Below are 18602 nucleotides of genomic sequence, written 5' to 3'. Positions count from 1 at the left end.
CTCACTGGGAATGGCCTAGCATTTTTACACATTCCCAGGTTTACAAGTCTTTTCAAATCTAGGAATGCATCAAAATCCATGGGTGAATGCATGGGATTGTCCATTCTTCCCATTTTGAAACACCTTCCCAATGTAAGGTACTGGAAGGCAGGGCTACGGGCTAACTTGAAGCAGCACCAAAACCTTATGCCTCCCAGAGCAGGCATTCTGCATCTTCTGATTGTTGTTGTACAGGGAGGAGTCCCTTCCTGCACAAAACAATCATGCCAACGATGCAGACATCTTTACACCATGGTGCAGGGGTGCCTGTATAGGAGCAAGGCAGCCAAAACTGTGCCAGCCCAGTGGGAAAGGACAAGAATGCAGGGTATATCATAAGTATGGCGCAATCCTGCCCTTTCCTTTTGATGCAGGGCAGTCAGCAAAGTGATGTGCTGCACTACCCTGCACCAAAAACTCATAATTGAGGATCTTAATGATGAAACACTGATTTCAGTAAATCATTCTGTGACGATATCAGAGACTCATCTGTTCGCATCACCAAGCACATCATTCTGTGATTCATCAAAGACTCTCCTCTAGTTTAGTTGGCCCTGTGATGTACCTTCAGTGAAACACAAAAACTATACAATCAGACTGAATTGAAGACAATAGTAAACACCAAATTGCCATCACCAGTTGTTTGATTCAGAATCATACTCTTTTATCTTAGCCCTGTGATATCCTTCAAAGTGTGTGAGACGTGTATGGCCTCTGTTGTTCTTATAAGGAGATGGGATGTGTTAAAAACTTGCCCTATATTATAGATTACTGTTTTACTGACCAGCCGCCATGAGTGCTGATGCATGAGTTGGAATGTTGCAAGTGGTGAGTGTCGAATGAGGGTCATATGGGTCTAGAGGCTAAGCATGCCTGTTCTTAATCTTGGCAGGATGTCCTTCCTTCAGCATAAACATGTCTGTCTCTTGGAGCATATGTGGCCTGTTAAAGAAGTATGGTAAATGCAGAGTGAGTCCTACCTCCTGAGTACCATGGATCTTACCTACTTCAAAAAATAGGGTAAAACAAGTTCTAATACCAATATAATCATTTATATTTAGCATCTATGACCATTATAATGTTCATCCTTTGGTTGCAGAGAGGGCTTGATTCACAAATTTCAACATGTGGTATGTTTGTATTACTACAGTGGTATTGCAAAATGTACAACAACGTGCTATCCACAAACTGCACTTCTGTAGTAACTTACTCTTTTCAGTAAGTTTACTAAAGTTAGCATTCACAAACTGCACTTTTGTAGTAATTTACACTTTTGTAGTTACCTAAACTTTTGTAGTAAGTACCTAACTCCATTGATTTATGTAGGAATGTGTTGCAGCACCAGATATTGGCCCTGTGTAGTGCTGGATGTACTACAACACTGTAAGATTACCACAAAATTGAAAGTTAAAACAAAAATGCAGTTTGTGTATACCACTTACTCAACAGTGTAAAATTACTCAAAAGTGTAAGTTACCTGCGTGGATCAGGCCCTGTGTGTTTTCCTAATTAGATGTTGTCTGGTATTTATGTCTGGTCTCACTAGAATGATATAGCACTTGGGTACAAATATGCAACCAAGTAGTCCAGCACTGGAGCTCAGGATGGCAAACACCTCCACGGCCACCATGTACTTCCCCCGTGTGCTCAGGTATGCCGGGATAAAGGAGATCCACACACTGACAAACACCAGCATACTGAAGGTGATCAGCTTGGCCTCGTTAAAGCCTCCAGGCAGATTCCTTGAGAGAAAGGCCACAATAAAGCTGGCTGTGGCCAAGAGGCCCATGTATCCCAGCATGCAGTAAAAGAAGATGGTGTCCCCCTCATTGCATTCAAAAATTAATTTCTCATTGTATGATTTCATGCTCAGGTCTGGAAATGGAGGCGACTTCACAACCCACACAGTACAGATTACCATTTGCACTAACAAAGAAAAGAAAGAAATACCAAATGGTGTCTTTGGGCCTAACCATTTACTTGCAGAGCTGTTGGGATGTGTTGCCTTAAAAGCAATGAAAACAATGATAGATTTTGCCATAACAGAGGAAACACTGATGGAAAACACAGTCCCAAAGGCAATCTGCCGCAGCATGCATGTGAGCTTCTTAGGACGACCAATGAATATGAAGGAGCAGAGGAAGCAGAGCATGAGAGAAATCAGGAGAAAGTAACTGAGATCACGGTTGTTGGCTTTCACGATGGGAGTGTCTCGGTACCTGATGAAGACACAGAGGACAGAAGTAGTAAGAATTGTCATGAAGGCTGATGAAAAGGTGAGTGTGAGACCCAGCGGCTCACCATAACTCAGGAACTCAACTTCTTTTTGGATGCACTGATCATGCCTTTCATTTGGCCACTCATTATCAGGACATTTCAAGCATTTGACGGCATCTGAAAAAAGACAGAAAGCTGTTGAGCATGTGGAATCCCTCACTAGAGAAGTTGAAAAGAAAACATTCTAGAAAATGGTTTATAAACCATAGCTAGCAGAAATTAATAATCATCTCTTGATTCAGGTACATGAAGACATAAAAAGAAACATCAGCAAGATTAAAAAAAAAGTCTAGCTTTGCAGTCGGATCAAAATTTCCAACTAAGTTTCCAGTAAATTTTTGAAGTGAGACGTGGTCCTGAAGGCAGGAATGGGCAACCTTTCTCACAGTAGGTCACATGCACAAGATGTTTAAGCATTCACACACCCTCTGGATCAGTAAACCAGAGGGTTTTCAAACAGTAAAACTATTGCACCAAAGCTTCACACAATGGGTAGTTGTCACATCAATTTATTTTCACCATCACTAGTTCCAGTCAGAGGAAAAATGACAGTTGGAACCTTCAAAGGACACCGGTACAATTACAAAGGAAAGGTTCAATGAAGTTTGCAACATTTAGTACCAATTTTGAGTACAACCCTGAGAGTCCTAGAAACAATTTGAGCTCCTCCTTATTAGTGGGAGCTATCTTTATAGATTCCATTAGGTCCCATTTAGGTTTGATATCCACTTGGGATATAGTATGGCGGAGGTATTCTACAGATGTTACTCCTACGCAACATTTTTCTTTTTTAATGGTTAGACCTGCATCTCTGAGTCTTTTTCAAACTTCTCTAAGGGTGGAATCATGTTAATTTGCATTGGTACTGTAAATCAAGATACTGACTTGGAAGCACATTTTATGATGGACACCTTGTAGCAGATGCTTCATGATTCTCTGAAACGGAAAGGCTGCTGACTCAAGACCGAAGGACATACTTTATATTGGAATATTTCCAGGGGTGTGATGAATGATGTAAGGTGTATTGAAGGGTAATCCACCTCTACTTGATGATATGCAGCCAATAGGTCTAAAATGCTAAGGACCTTTTTAAAACTTTGGCTTTCCTCCTGTCGCACCGCCACCACAGCGCCAACAGGAGGACCGCCAAGGCAGTTGGGGTCCCACCATATATAATGGGGTTAGTCTCACCGCAGTTCCTGCATGGTGTGGCATGCTTGCTACACCCTGCACGAACAAGGCTGCAATTCCAGGGGGCACAACAGGTGCCCCTATGCATGCACCCCTTGCCCAGGAGTGGCATGCCCCCCGTAGTTGCCTCTCCAACACCCTTTTCATGGCAGGTTCACGCAATAAAAAGGTTGGTGAAAAGACAACTTGTAATATGCTCAGCGTGAACATCTTTGGCACCAGCAGCATATTACTGTATCATTCCAGACGTCTGGCTCAGCAGGATCCTTGTTTGGATCGCCACCACGAGTACGCCGGTCCTATGGGAAAGCAAATCACTGGTCCCAACTTCCTTTCTCCACGCAGGAATCCCAACAATGTCAAAGTTAGTGGTGGGAGATGGGGAAGAGGGAAAGGGAAAGACAGGGAGGTAAGTCGTGTTCTGAAGTAACCCTATATGTTTCCTGCTTCTGTGGAAGAGAATAAGGAATGCCATTGTATATGTACACCTTTCAGGTGATGTAACAATGTATAGAGTACTATATAGGTGGCCACTTTGTATATAGACACTACCTGTATAAGTCCCCTCTTTCGAACTTAAATAACTAACTGCATACACAGGGGTGGTAAAAAACCTATGGAAACAATAAAGAGAAAGAGTTTTGGTTACTGAGCACAACAATATAGTGTGGATTTCATATGGGATGAAAGGAACATGCAAACAAACCTGAAGGTATTTAGTATCCTGCTTTAAAGGAAAGCCCCCAAAATACTCTGAATTCACTAACTGGAAGAGTGGATGCAATAATCTCTTGTAAAGACACTAAGATCAAATACAAAAGTAACACAAAAAGGTGTACAGGCTCTATGTCATCAAAACTATATCTTCCGTACTGCAGCAACTAATCTGTTCTCTTTCAGGTCCATAAAGCCAGTACCAATCAGATATTTATATATGCAATACTATTTATAATGTAAGTGCTAAGTGCGTCAACGTCTTAATGGGCAAAGCTGAATCAATAAATGTTATTTTGCCTGTTTTCTTATATTCAGGGATCCAAGGAATTATGTCCAGCAATGCACAGCCGAGGAGGCTGACAACAAAATGATGAACGAGCAGAGCCATCGCACAGCAGCCCACTGGGACGCCGACGCGACGCACAGTGGACTCAGAAGCAAAGAATTAGGGGCAGATTTACAAGCCCCTTGCGCCACTTTTGCGTCACTTTTAACATGGGAAAAGCGACGCAAAAGTGGCGTAAGGGGCTTGTAAATAAGCCCCTTAGTGTTCAGAGGGCGGAAGAAAGCATGCATCAACTAGAATGGGACACGTTCCTCCGTCGGAGCAGGCCAGCTTTATTCTGGCATTGCTTTGTCCCCACCATAGGCCAGGTCAGAAGTGGAGCAAGAGTGACAGTGTGTACCTTGGAGGTACATGCAATATTAAGGTCAGACTTTATGTGCTATTGCTTTGACTTTGAGCTTGAGATGAATGTGGTGTTGATGATTCTCGAACAGTCCTAATGATGATTTGTTAGGGTCCAGCTTCATTCCTAGTTCTTTTGGATACTTCCACCCAAGCAGATTTGTCCCTTTTTCTGTAAGAAATACCTTTCATACAGCACTCCTGTCTCTGAAACAAATGTGCAGTTTCATCATTGCTTCAAGTGGAATCAAATCCTCATTCTAACCCCCAGGATTGATGAATGGTTTTTCTAACAATTCATAGCTATTAGCAAACATTCTCTCAAAAGTCATACTGACCATTAATGCATATGGGGAATAAGAGTCAGCAAAGACAGTGACAGGTGCATTCTCCGAAGTGATCTGCCCCAGATTCATAAGGATCTGTAAATTCGAGACAGGGCCAATACTAACCCCACTTAATATCAAGCGCTAGATTGCCACACTTAGGAGAAATACTTTTATTTCTCCTTGTGTTTGCTCTTTCTGTGTGTGCTGCAAAAAGCAGCTACATAGAAAGAGAAAATTGCCTTAAAAGATTGTTCATGTGCAGGAAGGTGTCACTTCCTGCACATAAACAATCATTCCATGAAACACAGACACCCTAGCACCATGGTGCAAGGGTGCCTTAATTGCAGGGATGATTCCCTGCAATGCAGGCACCATTGCACCATGGTGTAAAGGTGCTTGACTTGTAGGGCAGCATCCCCGCAATGCAGGAACCCTTGCACTATGTTGCAAGGGTGTCTGTGTTGGCCCTAAGCATCTTCCTTTTTTAGTGCCAGCACAAGGGAAACCACGGGGTGTGCATTATTTTTGTAAATACGGTGCATCCCTGCATTTTTTAAATGACACTGCACTGTTAAATTGCATGCAGAGTCGCGCTGCGCCATTTCCTTGTAAATATCCCCCCTGTGTGTCTGAGTCATCATCATATGTTCCAGTCAGAGAAACATGATAGTTCGAACCTTCAAGAGACACTGATACAACTACATCACTAGTTACTAGAAAGCAACTAAGGGAGGAAACGAATGGGGCAAAGAGAGGAAGTCTAGTCCAAGGAAGAGATTATTTATGACAAAAACCCTTTTTACTATATACTAAACACATTTACCTTATGGAACACTGTTTCCCAGTCACTACATGTTTGGAAATGGATCCAGATTCAGTAGTTTGATGGGGCATATTATATCACTATTTTGCAACAGAAATCTGGTTGAAAAACATTGATATTTTACCTATACCCCAAAAGAGGACCACTGTCTCTTCCTAAACAATCAAAAACCAATAAAACTTTTGGAAAAATGGGCTGCCTTAAAACAAGTTTGCTTTCCCAAAAAGTAATCACAGACATAGAGGTCTGCTGACACCAGCAGTCAACGATCCATGTGAAGGAAGTGAATCATAAGGGGGTTCTCAATTTTCGACCTCCTTAATTCATATTCATGCGGTAGATCAAATTGCAACCCGCTACTATTTTTTAACTGACCTATTAGTGCATACGTGGATTTCTGAAATACCACTCTCGTCACAAAGATTGTGTCTAGTATTGAACAACCAGTGTTTAGTGCATCTGGCCCCCTCATAATCCTCATTTATGTGATGGGACCAATAACCGGGAATGATCTGCTGAGTGATGCGTATCACCCAGAATGCCCATTGCCGCTCACCACAGGGTACCTGGGAATGTTGTGCAAGTGAGATATAGTCCGATTTACGAAATTAAAAAAGTTTAGTAGCGGGCTGTTGGGTTTGTAGGGGAATAGTGTGAGATGCTAATTAAATTCTAATTGATTTAAATGTCATGGTTATTATTTTTAGTTTAAATAATTAAATTGGTCTATAATTACGTAAACTGTTTAATTGTTACATTACATATTTTAGTTTGTATTGCTATTGATAATACATATATTAATTTAATTATTACCAATAGTATGTCATATTTTAGTAGCGGGCTGTTGGGTTTGAGGAGGAATACTGTGGGAAGTTAATTCAACTATAATTAATTTCAATGTATTGTTAAGTATTTTATATTGTAATATATTATTTAATTGATTATTAAAAAAAAGTTATAGTTACAATATATTTTGTAGTTTATTGTAATATTAGTAATAACATCTTATATTTTAGTACAGGTTTATTGGTTTTTCAAATTAGGGACAAGGGAGTTTATTAAATTAAAATAAACAATCTAATTGAATATGTTATTGAGATATCAAATTAACTATTATTAGGGAACTTACTTATTTCATTTTTTGATTACTTTTTAAAGTGTTTTCATTTGTATGAGTATTTACATTTTTAAATATGTATTATGTATCTTTTATTATTTTGCTCAAGGTATAAGATGGGAAGATGGTAACGTTATAATGTTATGTTAAATAATTGTTTGTTGTATGTGACTGATTAATGGATAAATGATTATATTACATTTTACTGCTGTATTTTTTATGTAATTTTAATGCAGTTTTAAATTTAATGATGAATTCAGTTATAAGCTATTTTGGAATTTTGTCTCTGAAATGGATATTGTTGTAATATTTTTGTTTTTTTTCAATGATAGTCAAGGTCAAGAATAACTTTATTCAGTTTGAGCAAACCATAAAAGTATATCATTCAGATAGAATATAAAATTACATTTCAAGTTAATACATTTTCAATAGTAATTAAAGCTAAATACTTTATCTATTTGAAATATTGTAATTTCTTTGTCCCTAGTTAAGTCAATGTGATAGTAAGTACTGTTATTATTTTTGTGTTAAAACAAATATTTCTTTTCTACATTTTTTAAATATGTTTTGTAATTATTACTGTATTATCTTTTTCTAAGTACTATAATACCTTATTCTATAAGGTATGAAAATAATTGTAGTAAATCATTTTCACAGGTATTGTTAGAAGCAATTCTTTTGAAGTCCAACCCATTCTCTTCTGTTGCTTAGACTGGAGTGGGAATAGGTAATGTTACCCTTTTAAAGTCTGCTACAAATTCTCTGTCATCTGTTAGCCTGTATTGAAGCAAAGTTATCAATGTTAGGGGAAATGTGTCAATAAAATGTGAATTGTGCCGAAAGATTCATGGAGGGTGAATAATACATTGGATGAGAAGTATTCACGGGTGGGATACTGCTCCACTCAATTATAACTGGGCTGATATTTCTTGGGTTCGGGGATCAATTTGTTTCGCACCAGAAAACTGCTCCATTAAAATTGCATAGTTAATGTTAGTGTCTCTGGTGCAGCTCACTCAGCAAAGGACAGCTGACCACCTTGAGTGGTACATACTTTGCTTCAGTGAGAGTTTGTGGTATTGGCAGCATTGCATCCAAATGGGAATAGCACCCTGCACCTGAATTTTAGGCAGGTATGCTTCCTTCAGCAAAAGTGTCCTGGGGGTAATGAGTGTACTGACCCACAGTTTTCCAGGGGAAGGGAATATCCATGGGATGTTCTGTCTGTAGGAGTGGCATAGAGGGGGTTCTGCCACCAAGACTGATCACCCCCATGAAAATCATACAGAAGGTATGCATTTTCATACGAAAAGCACACAAGATACCAGCTCAACGTATTGTCCACACAGTACTAAAAGTCAGAACTTAAATGTTAGCAGTGCTGTGCATGTACCCATGGCACACATATAACTTAAGATTTCCAGCAATTCATAAGATTACATGATTGCCCCAAAGGGTAAGAATATTTTTCATAACCAAGTAATTGGGGTTCACAGAAGTGTACACACATGGGGAAAAAATATGAACATCCCTAATCAAATGTAATAAACATATTATGATGTTCATTTTGATTGCCCTCATTGTTAAGAGAATTAGAAGAATAGTCACATTTGTTAGAGGTTTTTTTTATGCATGATTTTGGGTGACAATTAACATTGAGTAGCAATATTTTAATGAGGCAATCTATATGCAAACTTTGAATTAATAATAATGTAGTTGGAATAAATGTAGTATGACTTACAAATGTGCGTTTATTAATGTAACACCATACTAGTTAACATGGATGCTGTCTGATGACGTTCATCTCACTCATGCTCATTCCTGCCTTCCTCCTCCCCCTGTGCACCTTCCTTCCCACAGGATCCGCAGAGCGAACACAATGATGTAATAGATTTTTTCCCTAGAGAGCATGTACTGTGACCTTTTTAGGTCTCGCCTAGCGATGCAGCACTTTTGCCATCGCTTTGCGAGGTTTGCAGTTTACACTGTACTGTGGAAGCTTTGTGGAAGCTCCGCGCACTTTCTGCCCATTGGCTTATGTCTTAAATGCTGCCTAGCTGCCTTCCAATTGGTTTGAAGCTTGTTAGTCCCCCCTCAGTCATCATTTGTATCCTTCCACGCCTACTGGACCCTTTTCTCCTAACACTATTTTCTATCCTGTCTCCCCCTCAGCCCCCTCCCCACTTCCTCCCTCAGTCTTTGACTTCTCACCCCCACTCCTGTGCGTGTCCTTTTGTGTCATCAATGCAATAGGTCTTTTGTCAATCACAACCTGCTTTGTTTACGTTTAGCGCGCCATGCGCGCTTTCACTTCCTAAGCAGCCGGACAATTGAGCAGGGTCTACTTGTGTCTTCAATGCAATAGGAATCGTGTAAATCACGACGTGCTTTGTTAATGTTTAGCGTGCCGTACCACTGGTCCAACTCCCTGTCGCTGTCTCAAGACATGAGGGAGGTCGGCCAGTTATCGTCGATAAAGAGGGAGCCGTGAGGGCAGCGCATTGTTTAGCTACTTTGCCACCGCATCGCAACATTGCAGTCAAAGGACACCCCTGCTGAGAGCCTGGAGGGAAAAGAGTCGACCTCCGAACAATCAGCCAGTGCTGCCAGTCCGCTGAGGCAGCCGTGACCCAAAAAGCCTGCTCCAAAAATCTTCACATGTTTAGTAACTCAAGGACTGGCTGCAGGAGAGATTAGAGCGGTGGATTCACTTAGAAGCAATCTTGCCCTGCATATTATGCCTCAGAGTAAAGTTGATTGACTGATTGAAATATGGACTAGGAATATGATGGAATTGAGAAATATGAAAGATAAAATACCAGTAGCAACATCCATTGATGCGCAGCAAATTGACTTTTCAATAGCTCATCTGCAGCATTTTTGCTCATTGTTATCTTTGATATGTTTCTGATGCTATGTCTGTGTCCTGGGATCCCTCCATATCACCAATCATTTTTACTTCTGGAACCCAATTTTATGAATCAACAACATCTGAAATGTTTTTTCATACGCGGTGATGTCTCCCTGCCTACATAACACGTTGGCTTCCTTGCGAGCGCAAGGTGCTTGAAAACAGCGTAAGGCCAGATGATTGTACAGGCCACCTTACAGTCCATGGGGAGGAGTGGAGGCTAACATTTTGTTACCCCACTGACGCATTGGTGTAACTTGGAACGGCATGCATGCTGTGCTCATTGCACATTATTCCTCTGTGGTCACCCAACACAGAATGACGGCAGAAGAGTTATGCGCATATTTGAGTTAGCACTTATTCTGTGACTTAAAAACACACTCAGCAAAGACCTCACGTGCGATATTTAGCAGTATAAGCTCGCTATTACCGCTTCACTCATAACAAGCTGCTTTATTTTCAGAATGCTTGAGGTGCTGTACTGTACAGAGCTACCAGAGAAAGTTTTAATTCTGAAGTTTGAAGAATGAGTTCCATGACCCCACTGTGCAAAATTTAAGAGCCTTTACAGGTTAGAACATTATTTAAACTGTGCAATTTCTTGTATGGCTTAGAGTTCAAGCCGCTCATGCTTATAGATGACTTCAATATATTCAAACAGAAAACTCTGGAGGATGTAAAGCCAGACCTAATATGGTTGCCAGTTCTTGTTCAACCTTAACATTCCAGCAAATGTTAGCCCGATCTCTAACCATAACAAGTTTCGCAGATCATATTTGTTTCACAGATCATATTTCAAGTTCGGCTTGTGTCTTTCTCGAGTACAGAACACGCTTCTGTTTCAGTCTAGCTATTGCTCATGATCAGTTTCAGTTTCATACCACACTGTTCTTTACCTTGTGGAAAAGTAAATTTTGCCATGTTATATGTGCCTACGTGTTCCCCATGTTATGTCATATGTGCATGATCGATATGCATGTATTCCCCTCTGATCAATTAAAGACTCAATTACAGTTGTGTCCATCTCTAGTATGTCAGTTTCCAGTTCTCGTGAATACAACGAATATCAGGCCTATGTAAAGCTACGTTGCCACATTTTACAGTGTGCACGTTAATTCATTGAATTATCCCCGTTTCTAGGCCTCAAAAGGGCCCGGACACCAGATTCAGCTCCTGTCTCCTGAACCCTCTCCGAGGAGCGATACAGCCCCCACCTGTATCCCTGACCCTTCACTTACTTCCTGCCTCACAGTGCCCGGCTCGGCCTGGCTCTGCCTGCCAGTCTGCCAAGAGTATGTTATGATTCTAGTTATCAGTCCAGCTCTCCTTCTCTGCATTCCTAAGCTACTGAATCGCATCAATAGTTTCAGTCATGGTCTAGCCTTTACGTCTCCATGTAAGAGAAATACTGTATTAATGGTCATTTAATATTCCTCAGCACGCACTACGTGTAGAATAATGCATGCATCAGTCTTAGTGTCTGTTAGCCTTTGCCCTGATAACTTCTGGATTCTATCAACATGTTCTCTAAACAACAGATACTAGATATGTTTAGGTACATGTCGCCCTGACACTCCAGACTTTTCGTCTCCTCTTCTAGCGCAGAAGTCATAGCCCCCCAGTTCTCCCTAGTAACACGTCATTGTCAGTTTGCGCGCACCACTAGGTTAGAGGTCCCAACTGCTCAGGTAGCCCCCTCCATGTTTCCGCCCCTTTTATGACATATTCTGTTACGTTTACATCACATGTCTATGTATACGCCCTGTACACACCTCTTGTTACACCCACTTTATGCCTTATCTTTCGTGACTGCTACAAACTCCGCCTACTGCTACGCCCCCTGTATTGAATATAATGTGTTTTGTTTAACTATAAATGTTGTGCACTGTTATTAAAGTTTGCTAGCCATTCCCAGATCCTGCCCCGGCAGCTGCCGGGCCCTGCCATCCCCGTACAGGCTGTCCTGTTCCAGTCCTTTACGCTTAATTAAAGCCTGTCAACTCTAGCTACCTCGTATCTTGACTCTTATTTATTGAGCTATCTATTTGTATGAGTATCCTGAAAAATACTACCGGTAATTAATTATTTATTTACCACATAATGGCGCCCGAATAGGGACTTGCCCTTTCCCCACGCGCCGGAGAAGCCACGCAAGCCCCCTGATCCTCTGCAGCCGTGACGGAACCATACCGTGCACGTGCAGATATTTCTGCTTCAAGTATCCCTCAGGCCCACGGAGGAGACGGAGGTTGCGGTCCAGCGTCCAGACGAGGCGGTGGAGGAACGCGGCGAGTCCCGACCAGAGCCCAAGCCGAGAGTCCAAGGTCCGAGGTATCCGGAGGCCCACCTGTAACTGAAGTTCGAAGTTCGTCCGTCCGTCGTCGTAGCAGTCCAGTCCAGTCCGAGGCCTTCCGTTCTTGCTGCCCGGTGAGTACCGTTGCTGGGGTAGTATCTAGACAGGGTCAATTAATTTGTCTCTGGTCCGTGGGTTTGGGTACACAGATCCAACACGAAGTGTCCACTTAGGTGGATGCGGGTCCTGACGTGTCTCTTTATGGGACCGGTAAGTTTCGTACTGTTTCAGCAGTGCATCTAGTCTGTTCTAGTAAGTCCTGTTCTCGAGAAATTCATGTGTTCTGTTCTCAGTATTTCAGGTAGTATCTTGTCCGAACTGTTATTCTAAATGTTATTTCATGTGTTTTCAACGTCGTGGTATGAATGATTCGTATTGCAGTTATTATTGTGTTCATTGTGTATTGTATTGTGTCCAGACTCCAGTCTAGTCATGCCTCTGTTCTCAAAATTACGTCAGTTAAAAACTAGAAAGGGTCTGCTCGAGGAAGCAGTTCCTGTCCCGCCTAGGGACAGTCCAGGTCATTTTATGTATCATAAGCATGGCATAAGTGCCATATTATATCTAGACTTATGGGTGGAGAACACCAAGGAATTAGAGGAAAAGTATAGATGGCCCGTATCGGGTACATGGGATGCCGAGTGCATCATGTGAGTAGAAGAAGTATTATGGAAAAAGAAATCCAGACAGTTCCAGAAAGATGCCATCGAGTTATGGCGCAAAGAATCTCACAGGAGAACAGAGAAAGAAATCAGAAAGTCAGAATTAAGTAGAGAATCCTCTGAAAGAGCCCAAGAAAGGGAATTAATCGAAATAGGTGAACGAGTTAAAGCGGAACAGTCAGACAGACAGAGAAATGCCCTCATTAAGGGTATGTATCCTCTTCTTGCCGAGGGCTTGCCGAAAGCAACCCCGGAAGCACCATGTAATTTTCCGCCGCCATTAGTTCCGATTAAGCTACGTCACAAACCGACCGCAGCTGATATTTTTCTCTCGTCCTATTTGGACGACACAGTTCCAGAATATGCAAATCCCGCTCCGCCAGCTCTTGTAAATAATGTAGTTCCTGTTCCTCCAGCCACCGGGGCACCTGTTACAGCACCTGTTACGGTACCCCCGGTCCAGCCCGTAGTACAAGTACCCGCTACATCTGTCACTCTGCCAGCACGAAGAGTATCAGTCGACGATTCCAGTTTAGGGGCCGCGGGGGGAGGTCCTCCTGGTACCCCGCCGCCACACAAACGTGTAACATTAGTCGAGTTACATGAACGTGCGTTACAGCGTACGCCCAAATATCAGTCCGTTGCAGATATCAAGCGAGCTCTTACCGAATGCCGTTATGATCCAGTCCCAGGCGATGATAAAATGGTTATATATTCATTGCGTGTAAGACGGGTGACCGAGTATTTGGACACCCTGCCGAATATGAAAGAAGATCTAGACAGAATATATCGTTTCATCCGTACAGGGGATGATCCAGAAAGTATTGGCGAAATCATGTCTCTAAGGAAAGCTGAGACCCAGCTCATGCTATTAAAGTTTTTAATCAATTGCTTAATAAGGGAACAAGATTGTCCGACTAAAGATCCGACCGAAATGAAAGTTCTGACAAGGTGGAGTGATAATATAGCCGAGGGAAGACACAGGACACTCAGTAGTATAGAAAGTATGTACAAGAAAATTCGTAAGGAAATAATAAGGTTACACGACAATCGTAAAGCAGCACAAGTAAGTGAGAAAGAAGACAACTCTTCTACTGAAGAGGTAGACGACGAGAATCCCACTAGAATAGCGTATGTAGGTAGAATCAGATTTCCAGACCGACATTCACGCCTAGAACACAAGAAAGTTTTTCATCCTCCAGCACCAGAACAAGGTTCTCTAGAGCAAGTATTTCAAGTTACCGATCACATTCTGAAATCACGAATCGGTTATAGTGAACTTAATACCATGCATGAACAAGAACTAGCCCGATCAGCAGTCCGATGGATTACTGATTCTACCACTTTTCCAGATGAAATAGTGGCACAAATGTTTCTGAAACTGCCCCCAGCCGAGCAGCGACTGGTGGGTATGTATATGATCCAGCACCTCTTCACGCTGTATGAGGGACAACATTCTGATCCAGGTCCGTTACATGATATTCTGAACGAGTTACTCCAGTATAAATGGAAAGGTTTAGGTACTGATTTAATTAGTGTCATTCTAGAACAGCGCCACAAATATAGAACGTTTCTGAATCCGCATTTCGTTCACGTCTCACCTCCGGAAAGTAAACCGTTTTACATAGATAGACAGCATCCGTTACGAGAAGTACACCCAGTTAGGACACCAGATGGTGAAATGCAACGAGTATTTGTTTACACCCCGATTACGAAGATGGAACTCTTAGAGATGAAGAAATTAATTCCCTGTCATGACAAAGATCCAGCAGGGTTCCATCGAGAATTAAAAGACATGCTCCGTATGGGAGAATACACGTATCCAGATATAATTAAAATGTTAAAAGTCCTGTTGCCTGCGGGCATATATGAAAAACTCAAAGAAAAAGAATGGGAGGTGGGAGAGAAAAAGATAGATTGGGCAGTTCTAGAAGCTGAAGATAATGCACGTGTACCAGGTACCGGTCTTGGAGATAAATGTAAAGAATTACCAGAGTTATTGATTCAGGTTTTGCCTAGGTTATTAGCCACGAAAAAGGAAGACTGGGATGCCATCTCAGCTTGTAAACAGAAACCAGACGAAGATACTAGTGATTTTTATTCTAGATTCGAGAAATGTTTTATCATTAACAGTGGTTTGAGGACAGGTAGCGAGTCATACCCTCATCTTTTTGTTACTAAACTAGTCGAGAATTCAAGCCCACAAGTTAAAAATCGAGTTTTGAAAGTCGAAAGTACTTGGCAAGCTAATACCCCGTCCCAAATGCTCCAGATGCTCCAGTATCACCAGAATAGAATCAGGGAAGAGCAAGAACACGAAAGGAAACGTATGAAAGATACGAAAATGAAAGTACTAGTTGCACAATCTGTTCCACAAGACAGTCAGAAAAGGGGTCCGAATCAAGCCAGTCATCCTGCAGCTCCCGTTAAAGGGACATGCAATTATTGTAAACAGCCAGGTCATTTTATAAACGAGTGTGCAGTTCTGAAACACAACATAGCCACTGGTAAGACTAAAGAAAGACCACGTCCGCCTAGACAAGAACAAGTTTCACAGACTTCTCAGTCACCACAGAATGCACCACAGCCAGTTCCAGCATCACAGCCTATCGCTGCAACACAGCATGTTACACAGCAGATGTACCAGTATGCCCAGACAGAGTATCCAGAGTATCAACAGTATTCATGAAACAGCCTAGAGAGGGAGGTAGGCTTGCCTCTCATCGAGATACCTGTAGATCAAGAGGGTCCCTATGTACACAGTCAAGTATTAGGGAAAGACAGAAAGTTTTTGATTGATACAGGGGCAAGTAGGACTACTATCAGTCATGACGAGGTTCCAGGGGCTCCGCTCTCAGGCTCTAAAAATGTTTCCCTTGGATTTTCAGGAAAACCCATTGTTAACGAAATTTCCAAACCAGTTTCTCTAGAAGTTGGCCCATTGTCCCGAACTACTGATTTATTACTTACGAAGTCATGTCCAGAAAATTTGTTAGGCATTAAGACACTGAAAGAATTAGGTGCAGTTATTTGCTGCTCCCCAGAAGGAATACGTTTGTTTTTACGTGACTTTAAAGGTCACTATGTATTACGAGATTTTGATCCAAGATTGTCCAATGTACCGCAGCATTTATGGGCGCAAGGTCCAACTGATGTTGGTTTTATGCAAATCACACCCCATCGTGTGACTCTCAAGCAAGGTATAGTCCTGCCACGAATCAGGCAGTACAGATTGCCACCTGAGGCTGTAGCAGCCTTATCCAAAATTATTGACGAGCTCATTGCTCAAGGAGTGGTTGTAGAAACTGACTCCAATGTATGTAATTCTCCTATTATTCCAGTCATGAAACGTACTGATCCAAATGCACCTCCAGTATATCGATTAGTGATTGACCTTCGAGAACTTAATAAATGTATCATTCCCCAGTACCCAGTTGTTCCAGATATTTCTTCCCTATTGACAGCCATTGATTCTGAAGCCACGTTTTTCACTGTCATAGACCTCAAGAACGCGTTTTTCAGTGTCCCCATTCATCCAGACAGCCAGTTCCTTTTCGGATTCTGTTTAAATGGAAGGAGCTATAAATTCACACGAGCTCCTCAAGGTTTCACAGAAAGTCCTAGTATTTACAGTCAAGCACTTAAAAGACAACTAGACAATATTCACATGCCAACAGACACTGCCCTGCTCCAGTATGTCGATGATCTACTGATCACAGCCCGTTCTGAGCGTGACTGCGAGCGAGCATCACTTACCGTTCTGTATTTCCTAGCCGAGATGGGGCACAAGGTGTCCCCTTCGAAGCTTCAATTCTGTGTCCAGCAAGTGATCTACTTAGGCCACTTACTGTCCAAGTGGGGTAGGCAGTTGACACCTGACCGTATCCAGTTAATAGCGAGTCTTCCACAGCCCAAGACACAGAAAGAGGTACGAGCTTTTATCGGCCTCACTTCTTACTGCAGACAATGGATTCCTCAGTATGCATTTCTAGCTAAGCCACTGATACAGTTAACGACACAGGAGGCAGCCGTATCGACTGTCCTCTCTTGGACATCTGAACATACACTTAGTTTTAATGAATTAAAGAAAGCCTTATGCCAAGCTCCTGTTCTAGCAACACCGAACTACAGTAAGCCTTTTACGCTTTTTGTCACAGAACGTGAAGGTACAGCATTATCTGTTCTCACACAAGATCAAGCAGGACAGTACAAGCCCTGTGCTTATTTTTCGAGCACATTAGATCCAGTAGCCCAGGCTTTGCCTGCGTGCCTCAAGTCAGTTGCAGCCACAGCACTAGCTATCAGACAAAGTGATTCTATAGTGTTAGGACACTCCCTGACAGTACAAGTTCCACATTCCGTGGAAGTTCTTTTAAACCGAACACAGACTCAGCACTTGACAATTGCACGTTTAACAGGTTATGAACTGACACTGTTCCAGCCACACATAGAAATCAGACGCTGCAACATTCTAAATCCTGCTACACTGTTACCATCAGTTACTTCGAATCCTGCCACACATGACTGTGTGGAAGTTGTTAACATTATGACTAAGCCAAGACAAGACCTGACAGACATTGCATTACCTGATCCCGACCTGACACTTTATGTGGACGGTTCATGTATGAGAACTAGTACAGGAGAACTAGTAGCCGCGTATGCAGTGACTACTGAAACAGAAGTTATTGAGACACACCGTATTGACACCCTGTCTGCTCAAGCAGCAGAGCTAGTCGCTCTGACCCAAGCCTGCATACATGCCAAGAACCTGAAAGTGAACATATATACAGATTCACGTTACGCATTCGGAGTTGTACACGACTTCGGAGTACTCTGGCAGGAGAGAGGTTTCATGACTTCTCATGGAACCAAGATTCAGCATGGTCTCCTCATTCAAGCTCTGTTAGATGCAATACATTTACCGACAGCTATCGCTATCATGAAGTGCAAAGCACATACGAAAGTTACAGACATTATTTCCCAAGGTAATGATCTAGCAGATCGAACAGCCAAGCTTACAGCTCAGACACCAGACATTCCAGTTAACAAGACACCGACATTCACTCCAGAGCAGACTACTTGCATGACAGTTAAGGACCCTACACAAGATGTCATAGACATACAGTTACATGCTACTCCTGAAGAAATCAAGAAATGGTCCGAACAAGGAGGGGTCCTGACAGATCAGGGATGGGTGACGAAGGGAAAAGCCACATGGTTTCTCCCCGACTCTATGGTTCAAGTCATTATCAATACCGCACATAGTCCAGTACATTTAGGAGAAAAAGCTATGTTAGACAGTATACAGAACCTTTGGTTCAACAAGCACTTACGAGCTGCAGCCAAGCAGAAAGTCCGTACTTGTATGATATGTTGCCAGTTCAATCCAGGTAAAAGTGTCCCGGTGGAACAAGGTGGATTCCAACCCCCTGACCACCCTTTTGAAGTCCTCCAGATGGATTATATTCAGATGGAGCGATGTCGAGGTTTCAAGT

The 18602-nt window shown here is 42.1% G+C and overlaps 1 protein-coding gene across 1 annotated transcript in view; it reads right to left on the bottom strand.

Moving 5' to 3' along the window:
* Positions 1-1525: 1525 nt before the first annotated feature.
* Positions 1526-18602, bottom strand: part of LOC144774100 (vomeronasal type-2 receptor 26-like) — a 43232-nt gene continuing 26155 nt past the window's right edge. Inside the window, exon 5 of the mRNA XM_078659126.1 lies at positions 1526-2433. Coding sequence (XP_078515252.1) covers positions 1526-2433 — 908 coding nt within the window. The remainder of the gene's footprint in view (positions 2434-18602) is intronic.

The sequence above is a fragment of the Lissotriton helveticus genome, chromosome 8 (assembly GCF_964261635.1).
Source record: "Lissotriton helveticus chromosome 8, aLisHel1.1, whole genome shotgun sequence".
NCBI lineage: Eukaryota > Metazoa > Chordata > Amphibia > Caudata > Salamandridae > Lissotriton > Lissotriton helveticus.
Note: the sequence above shows the minus strand (reverse complement) of the source record. Positions and strands in the feature narration are given on the sequence as shown.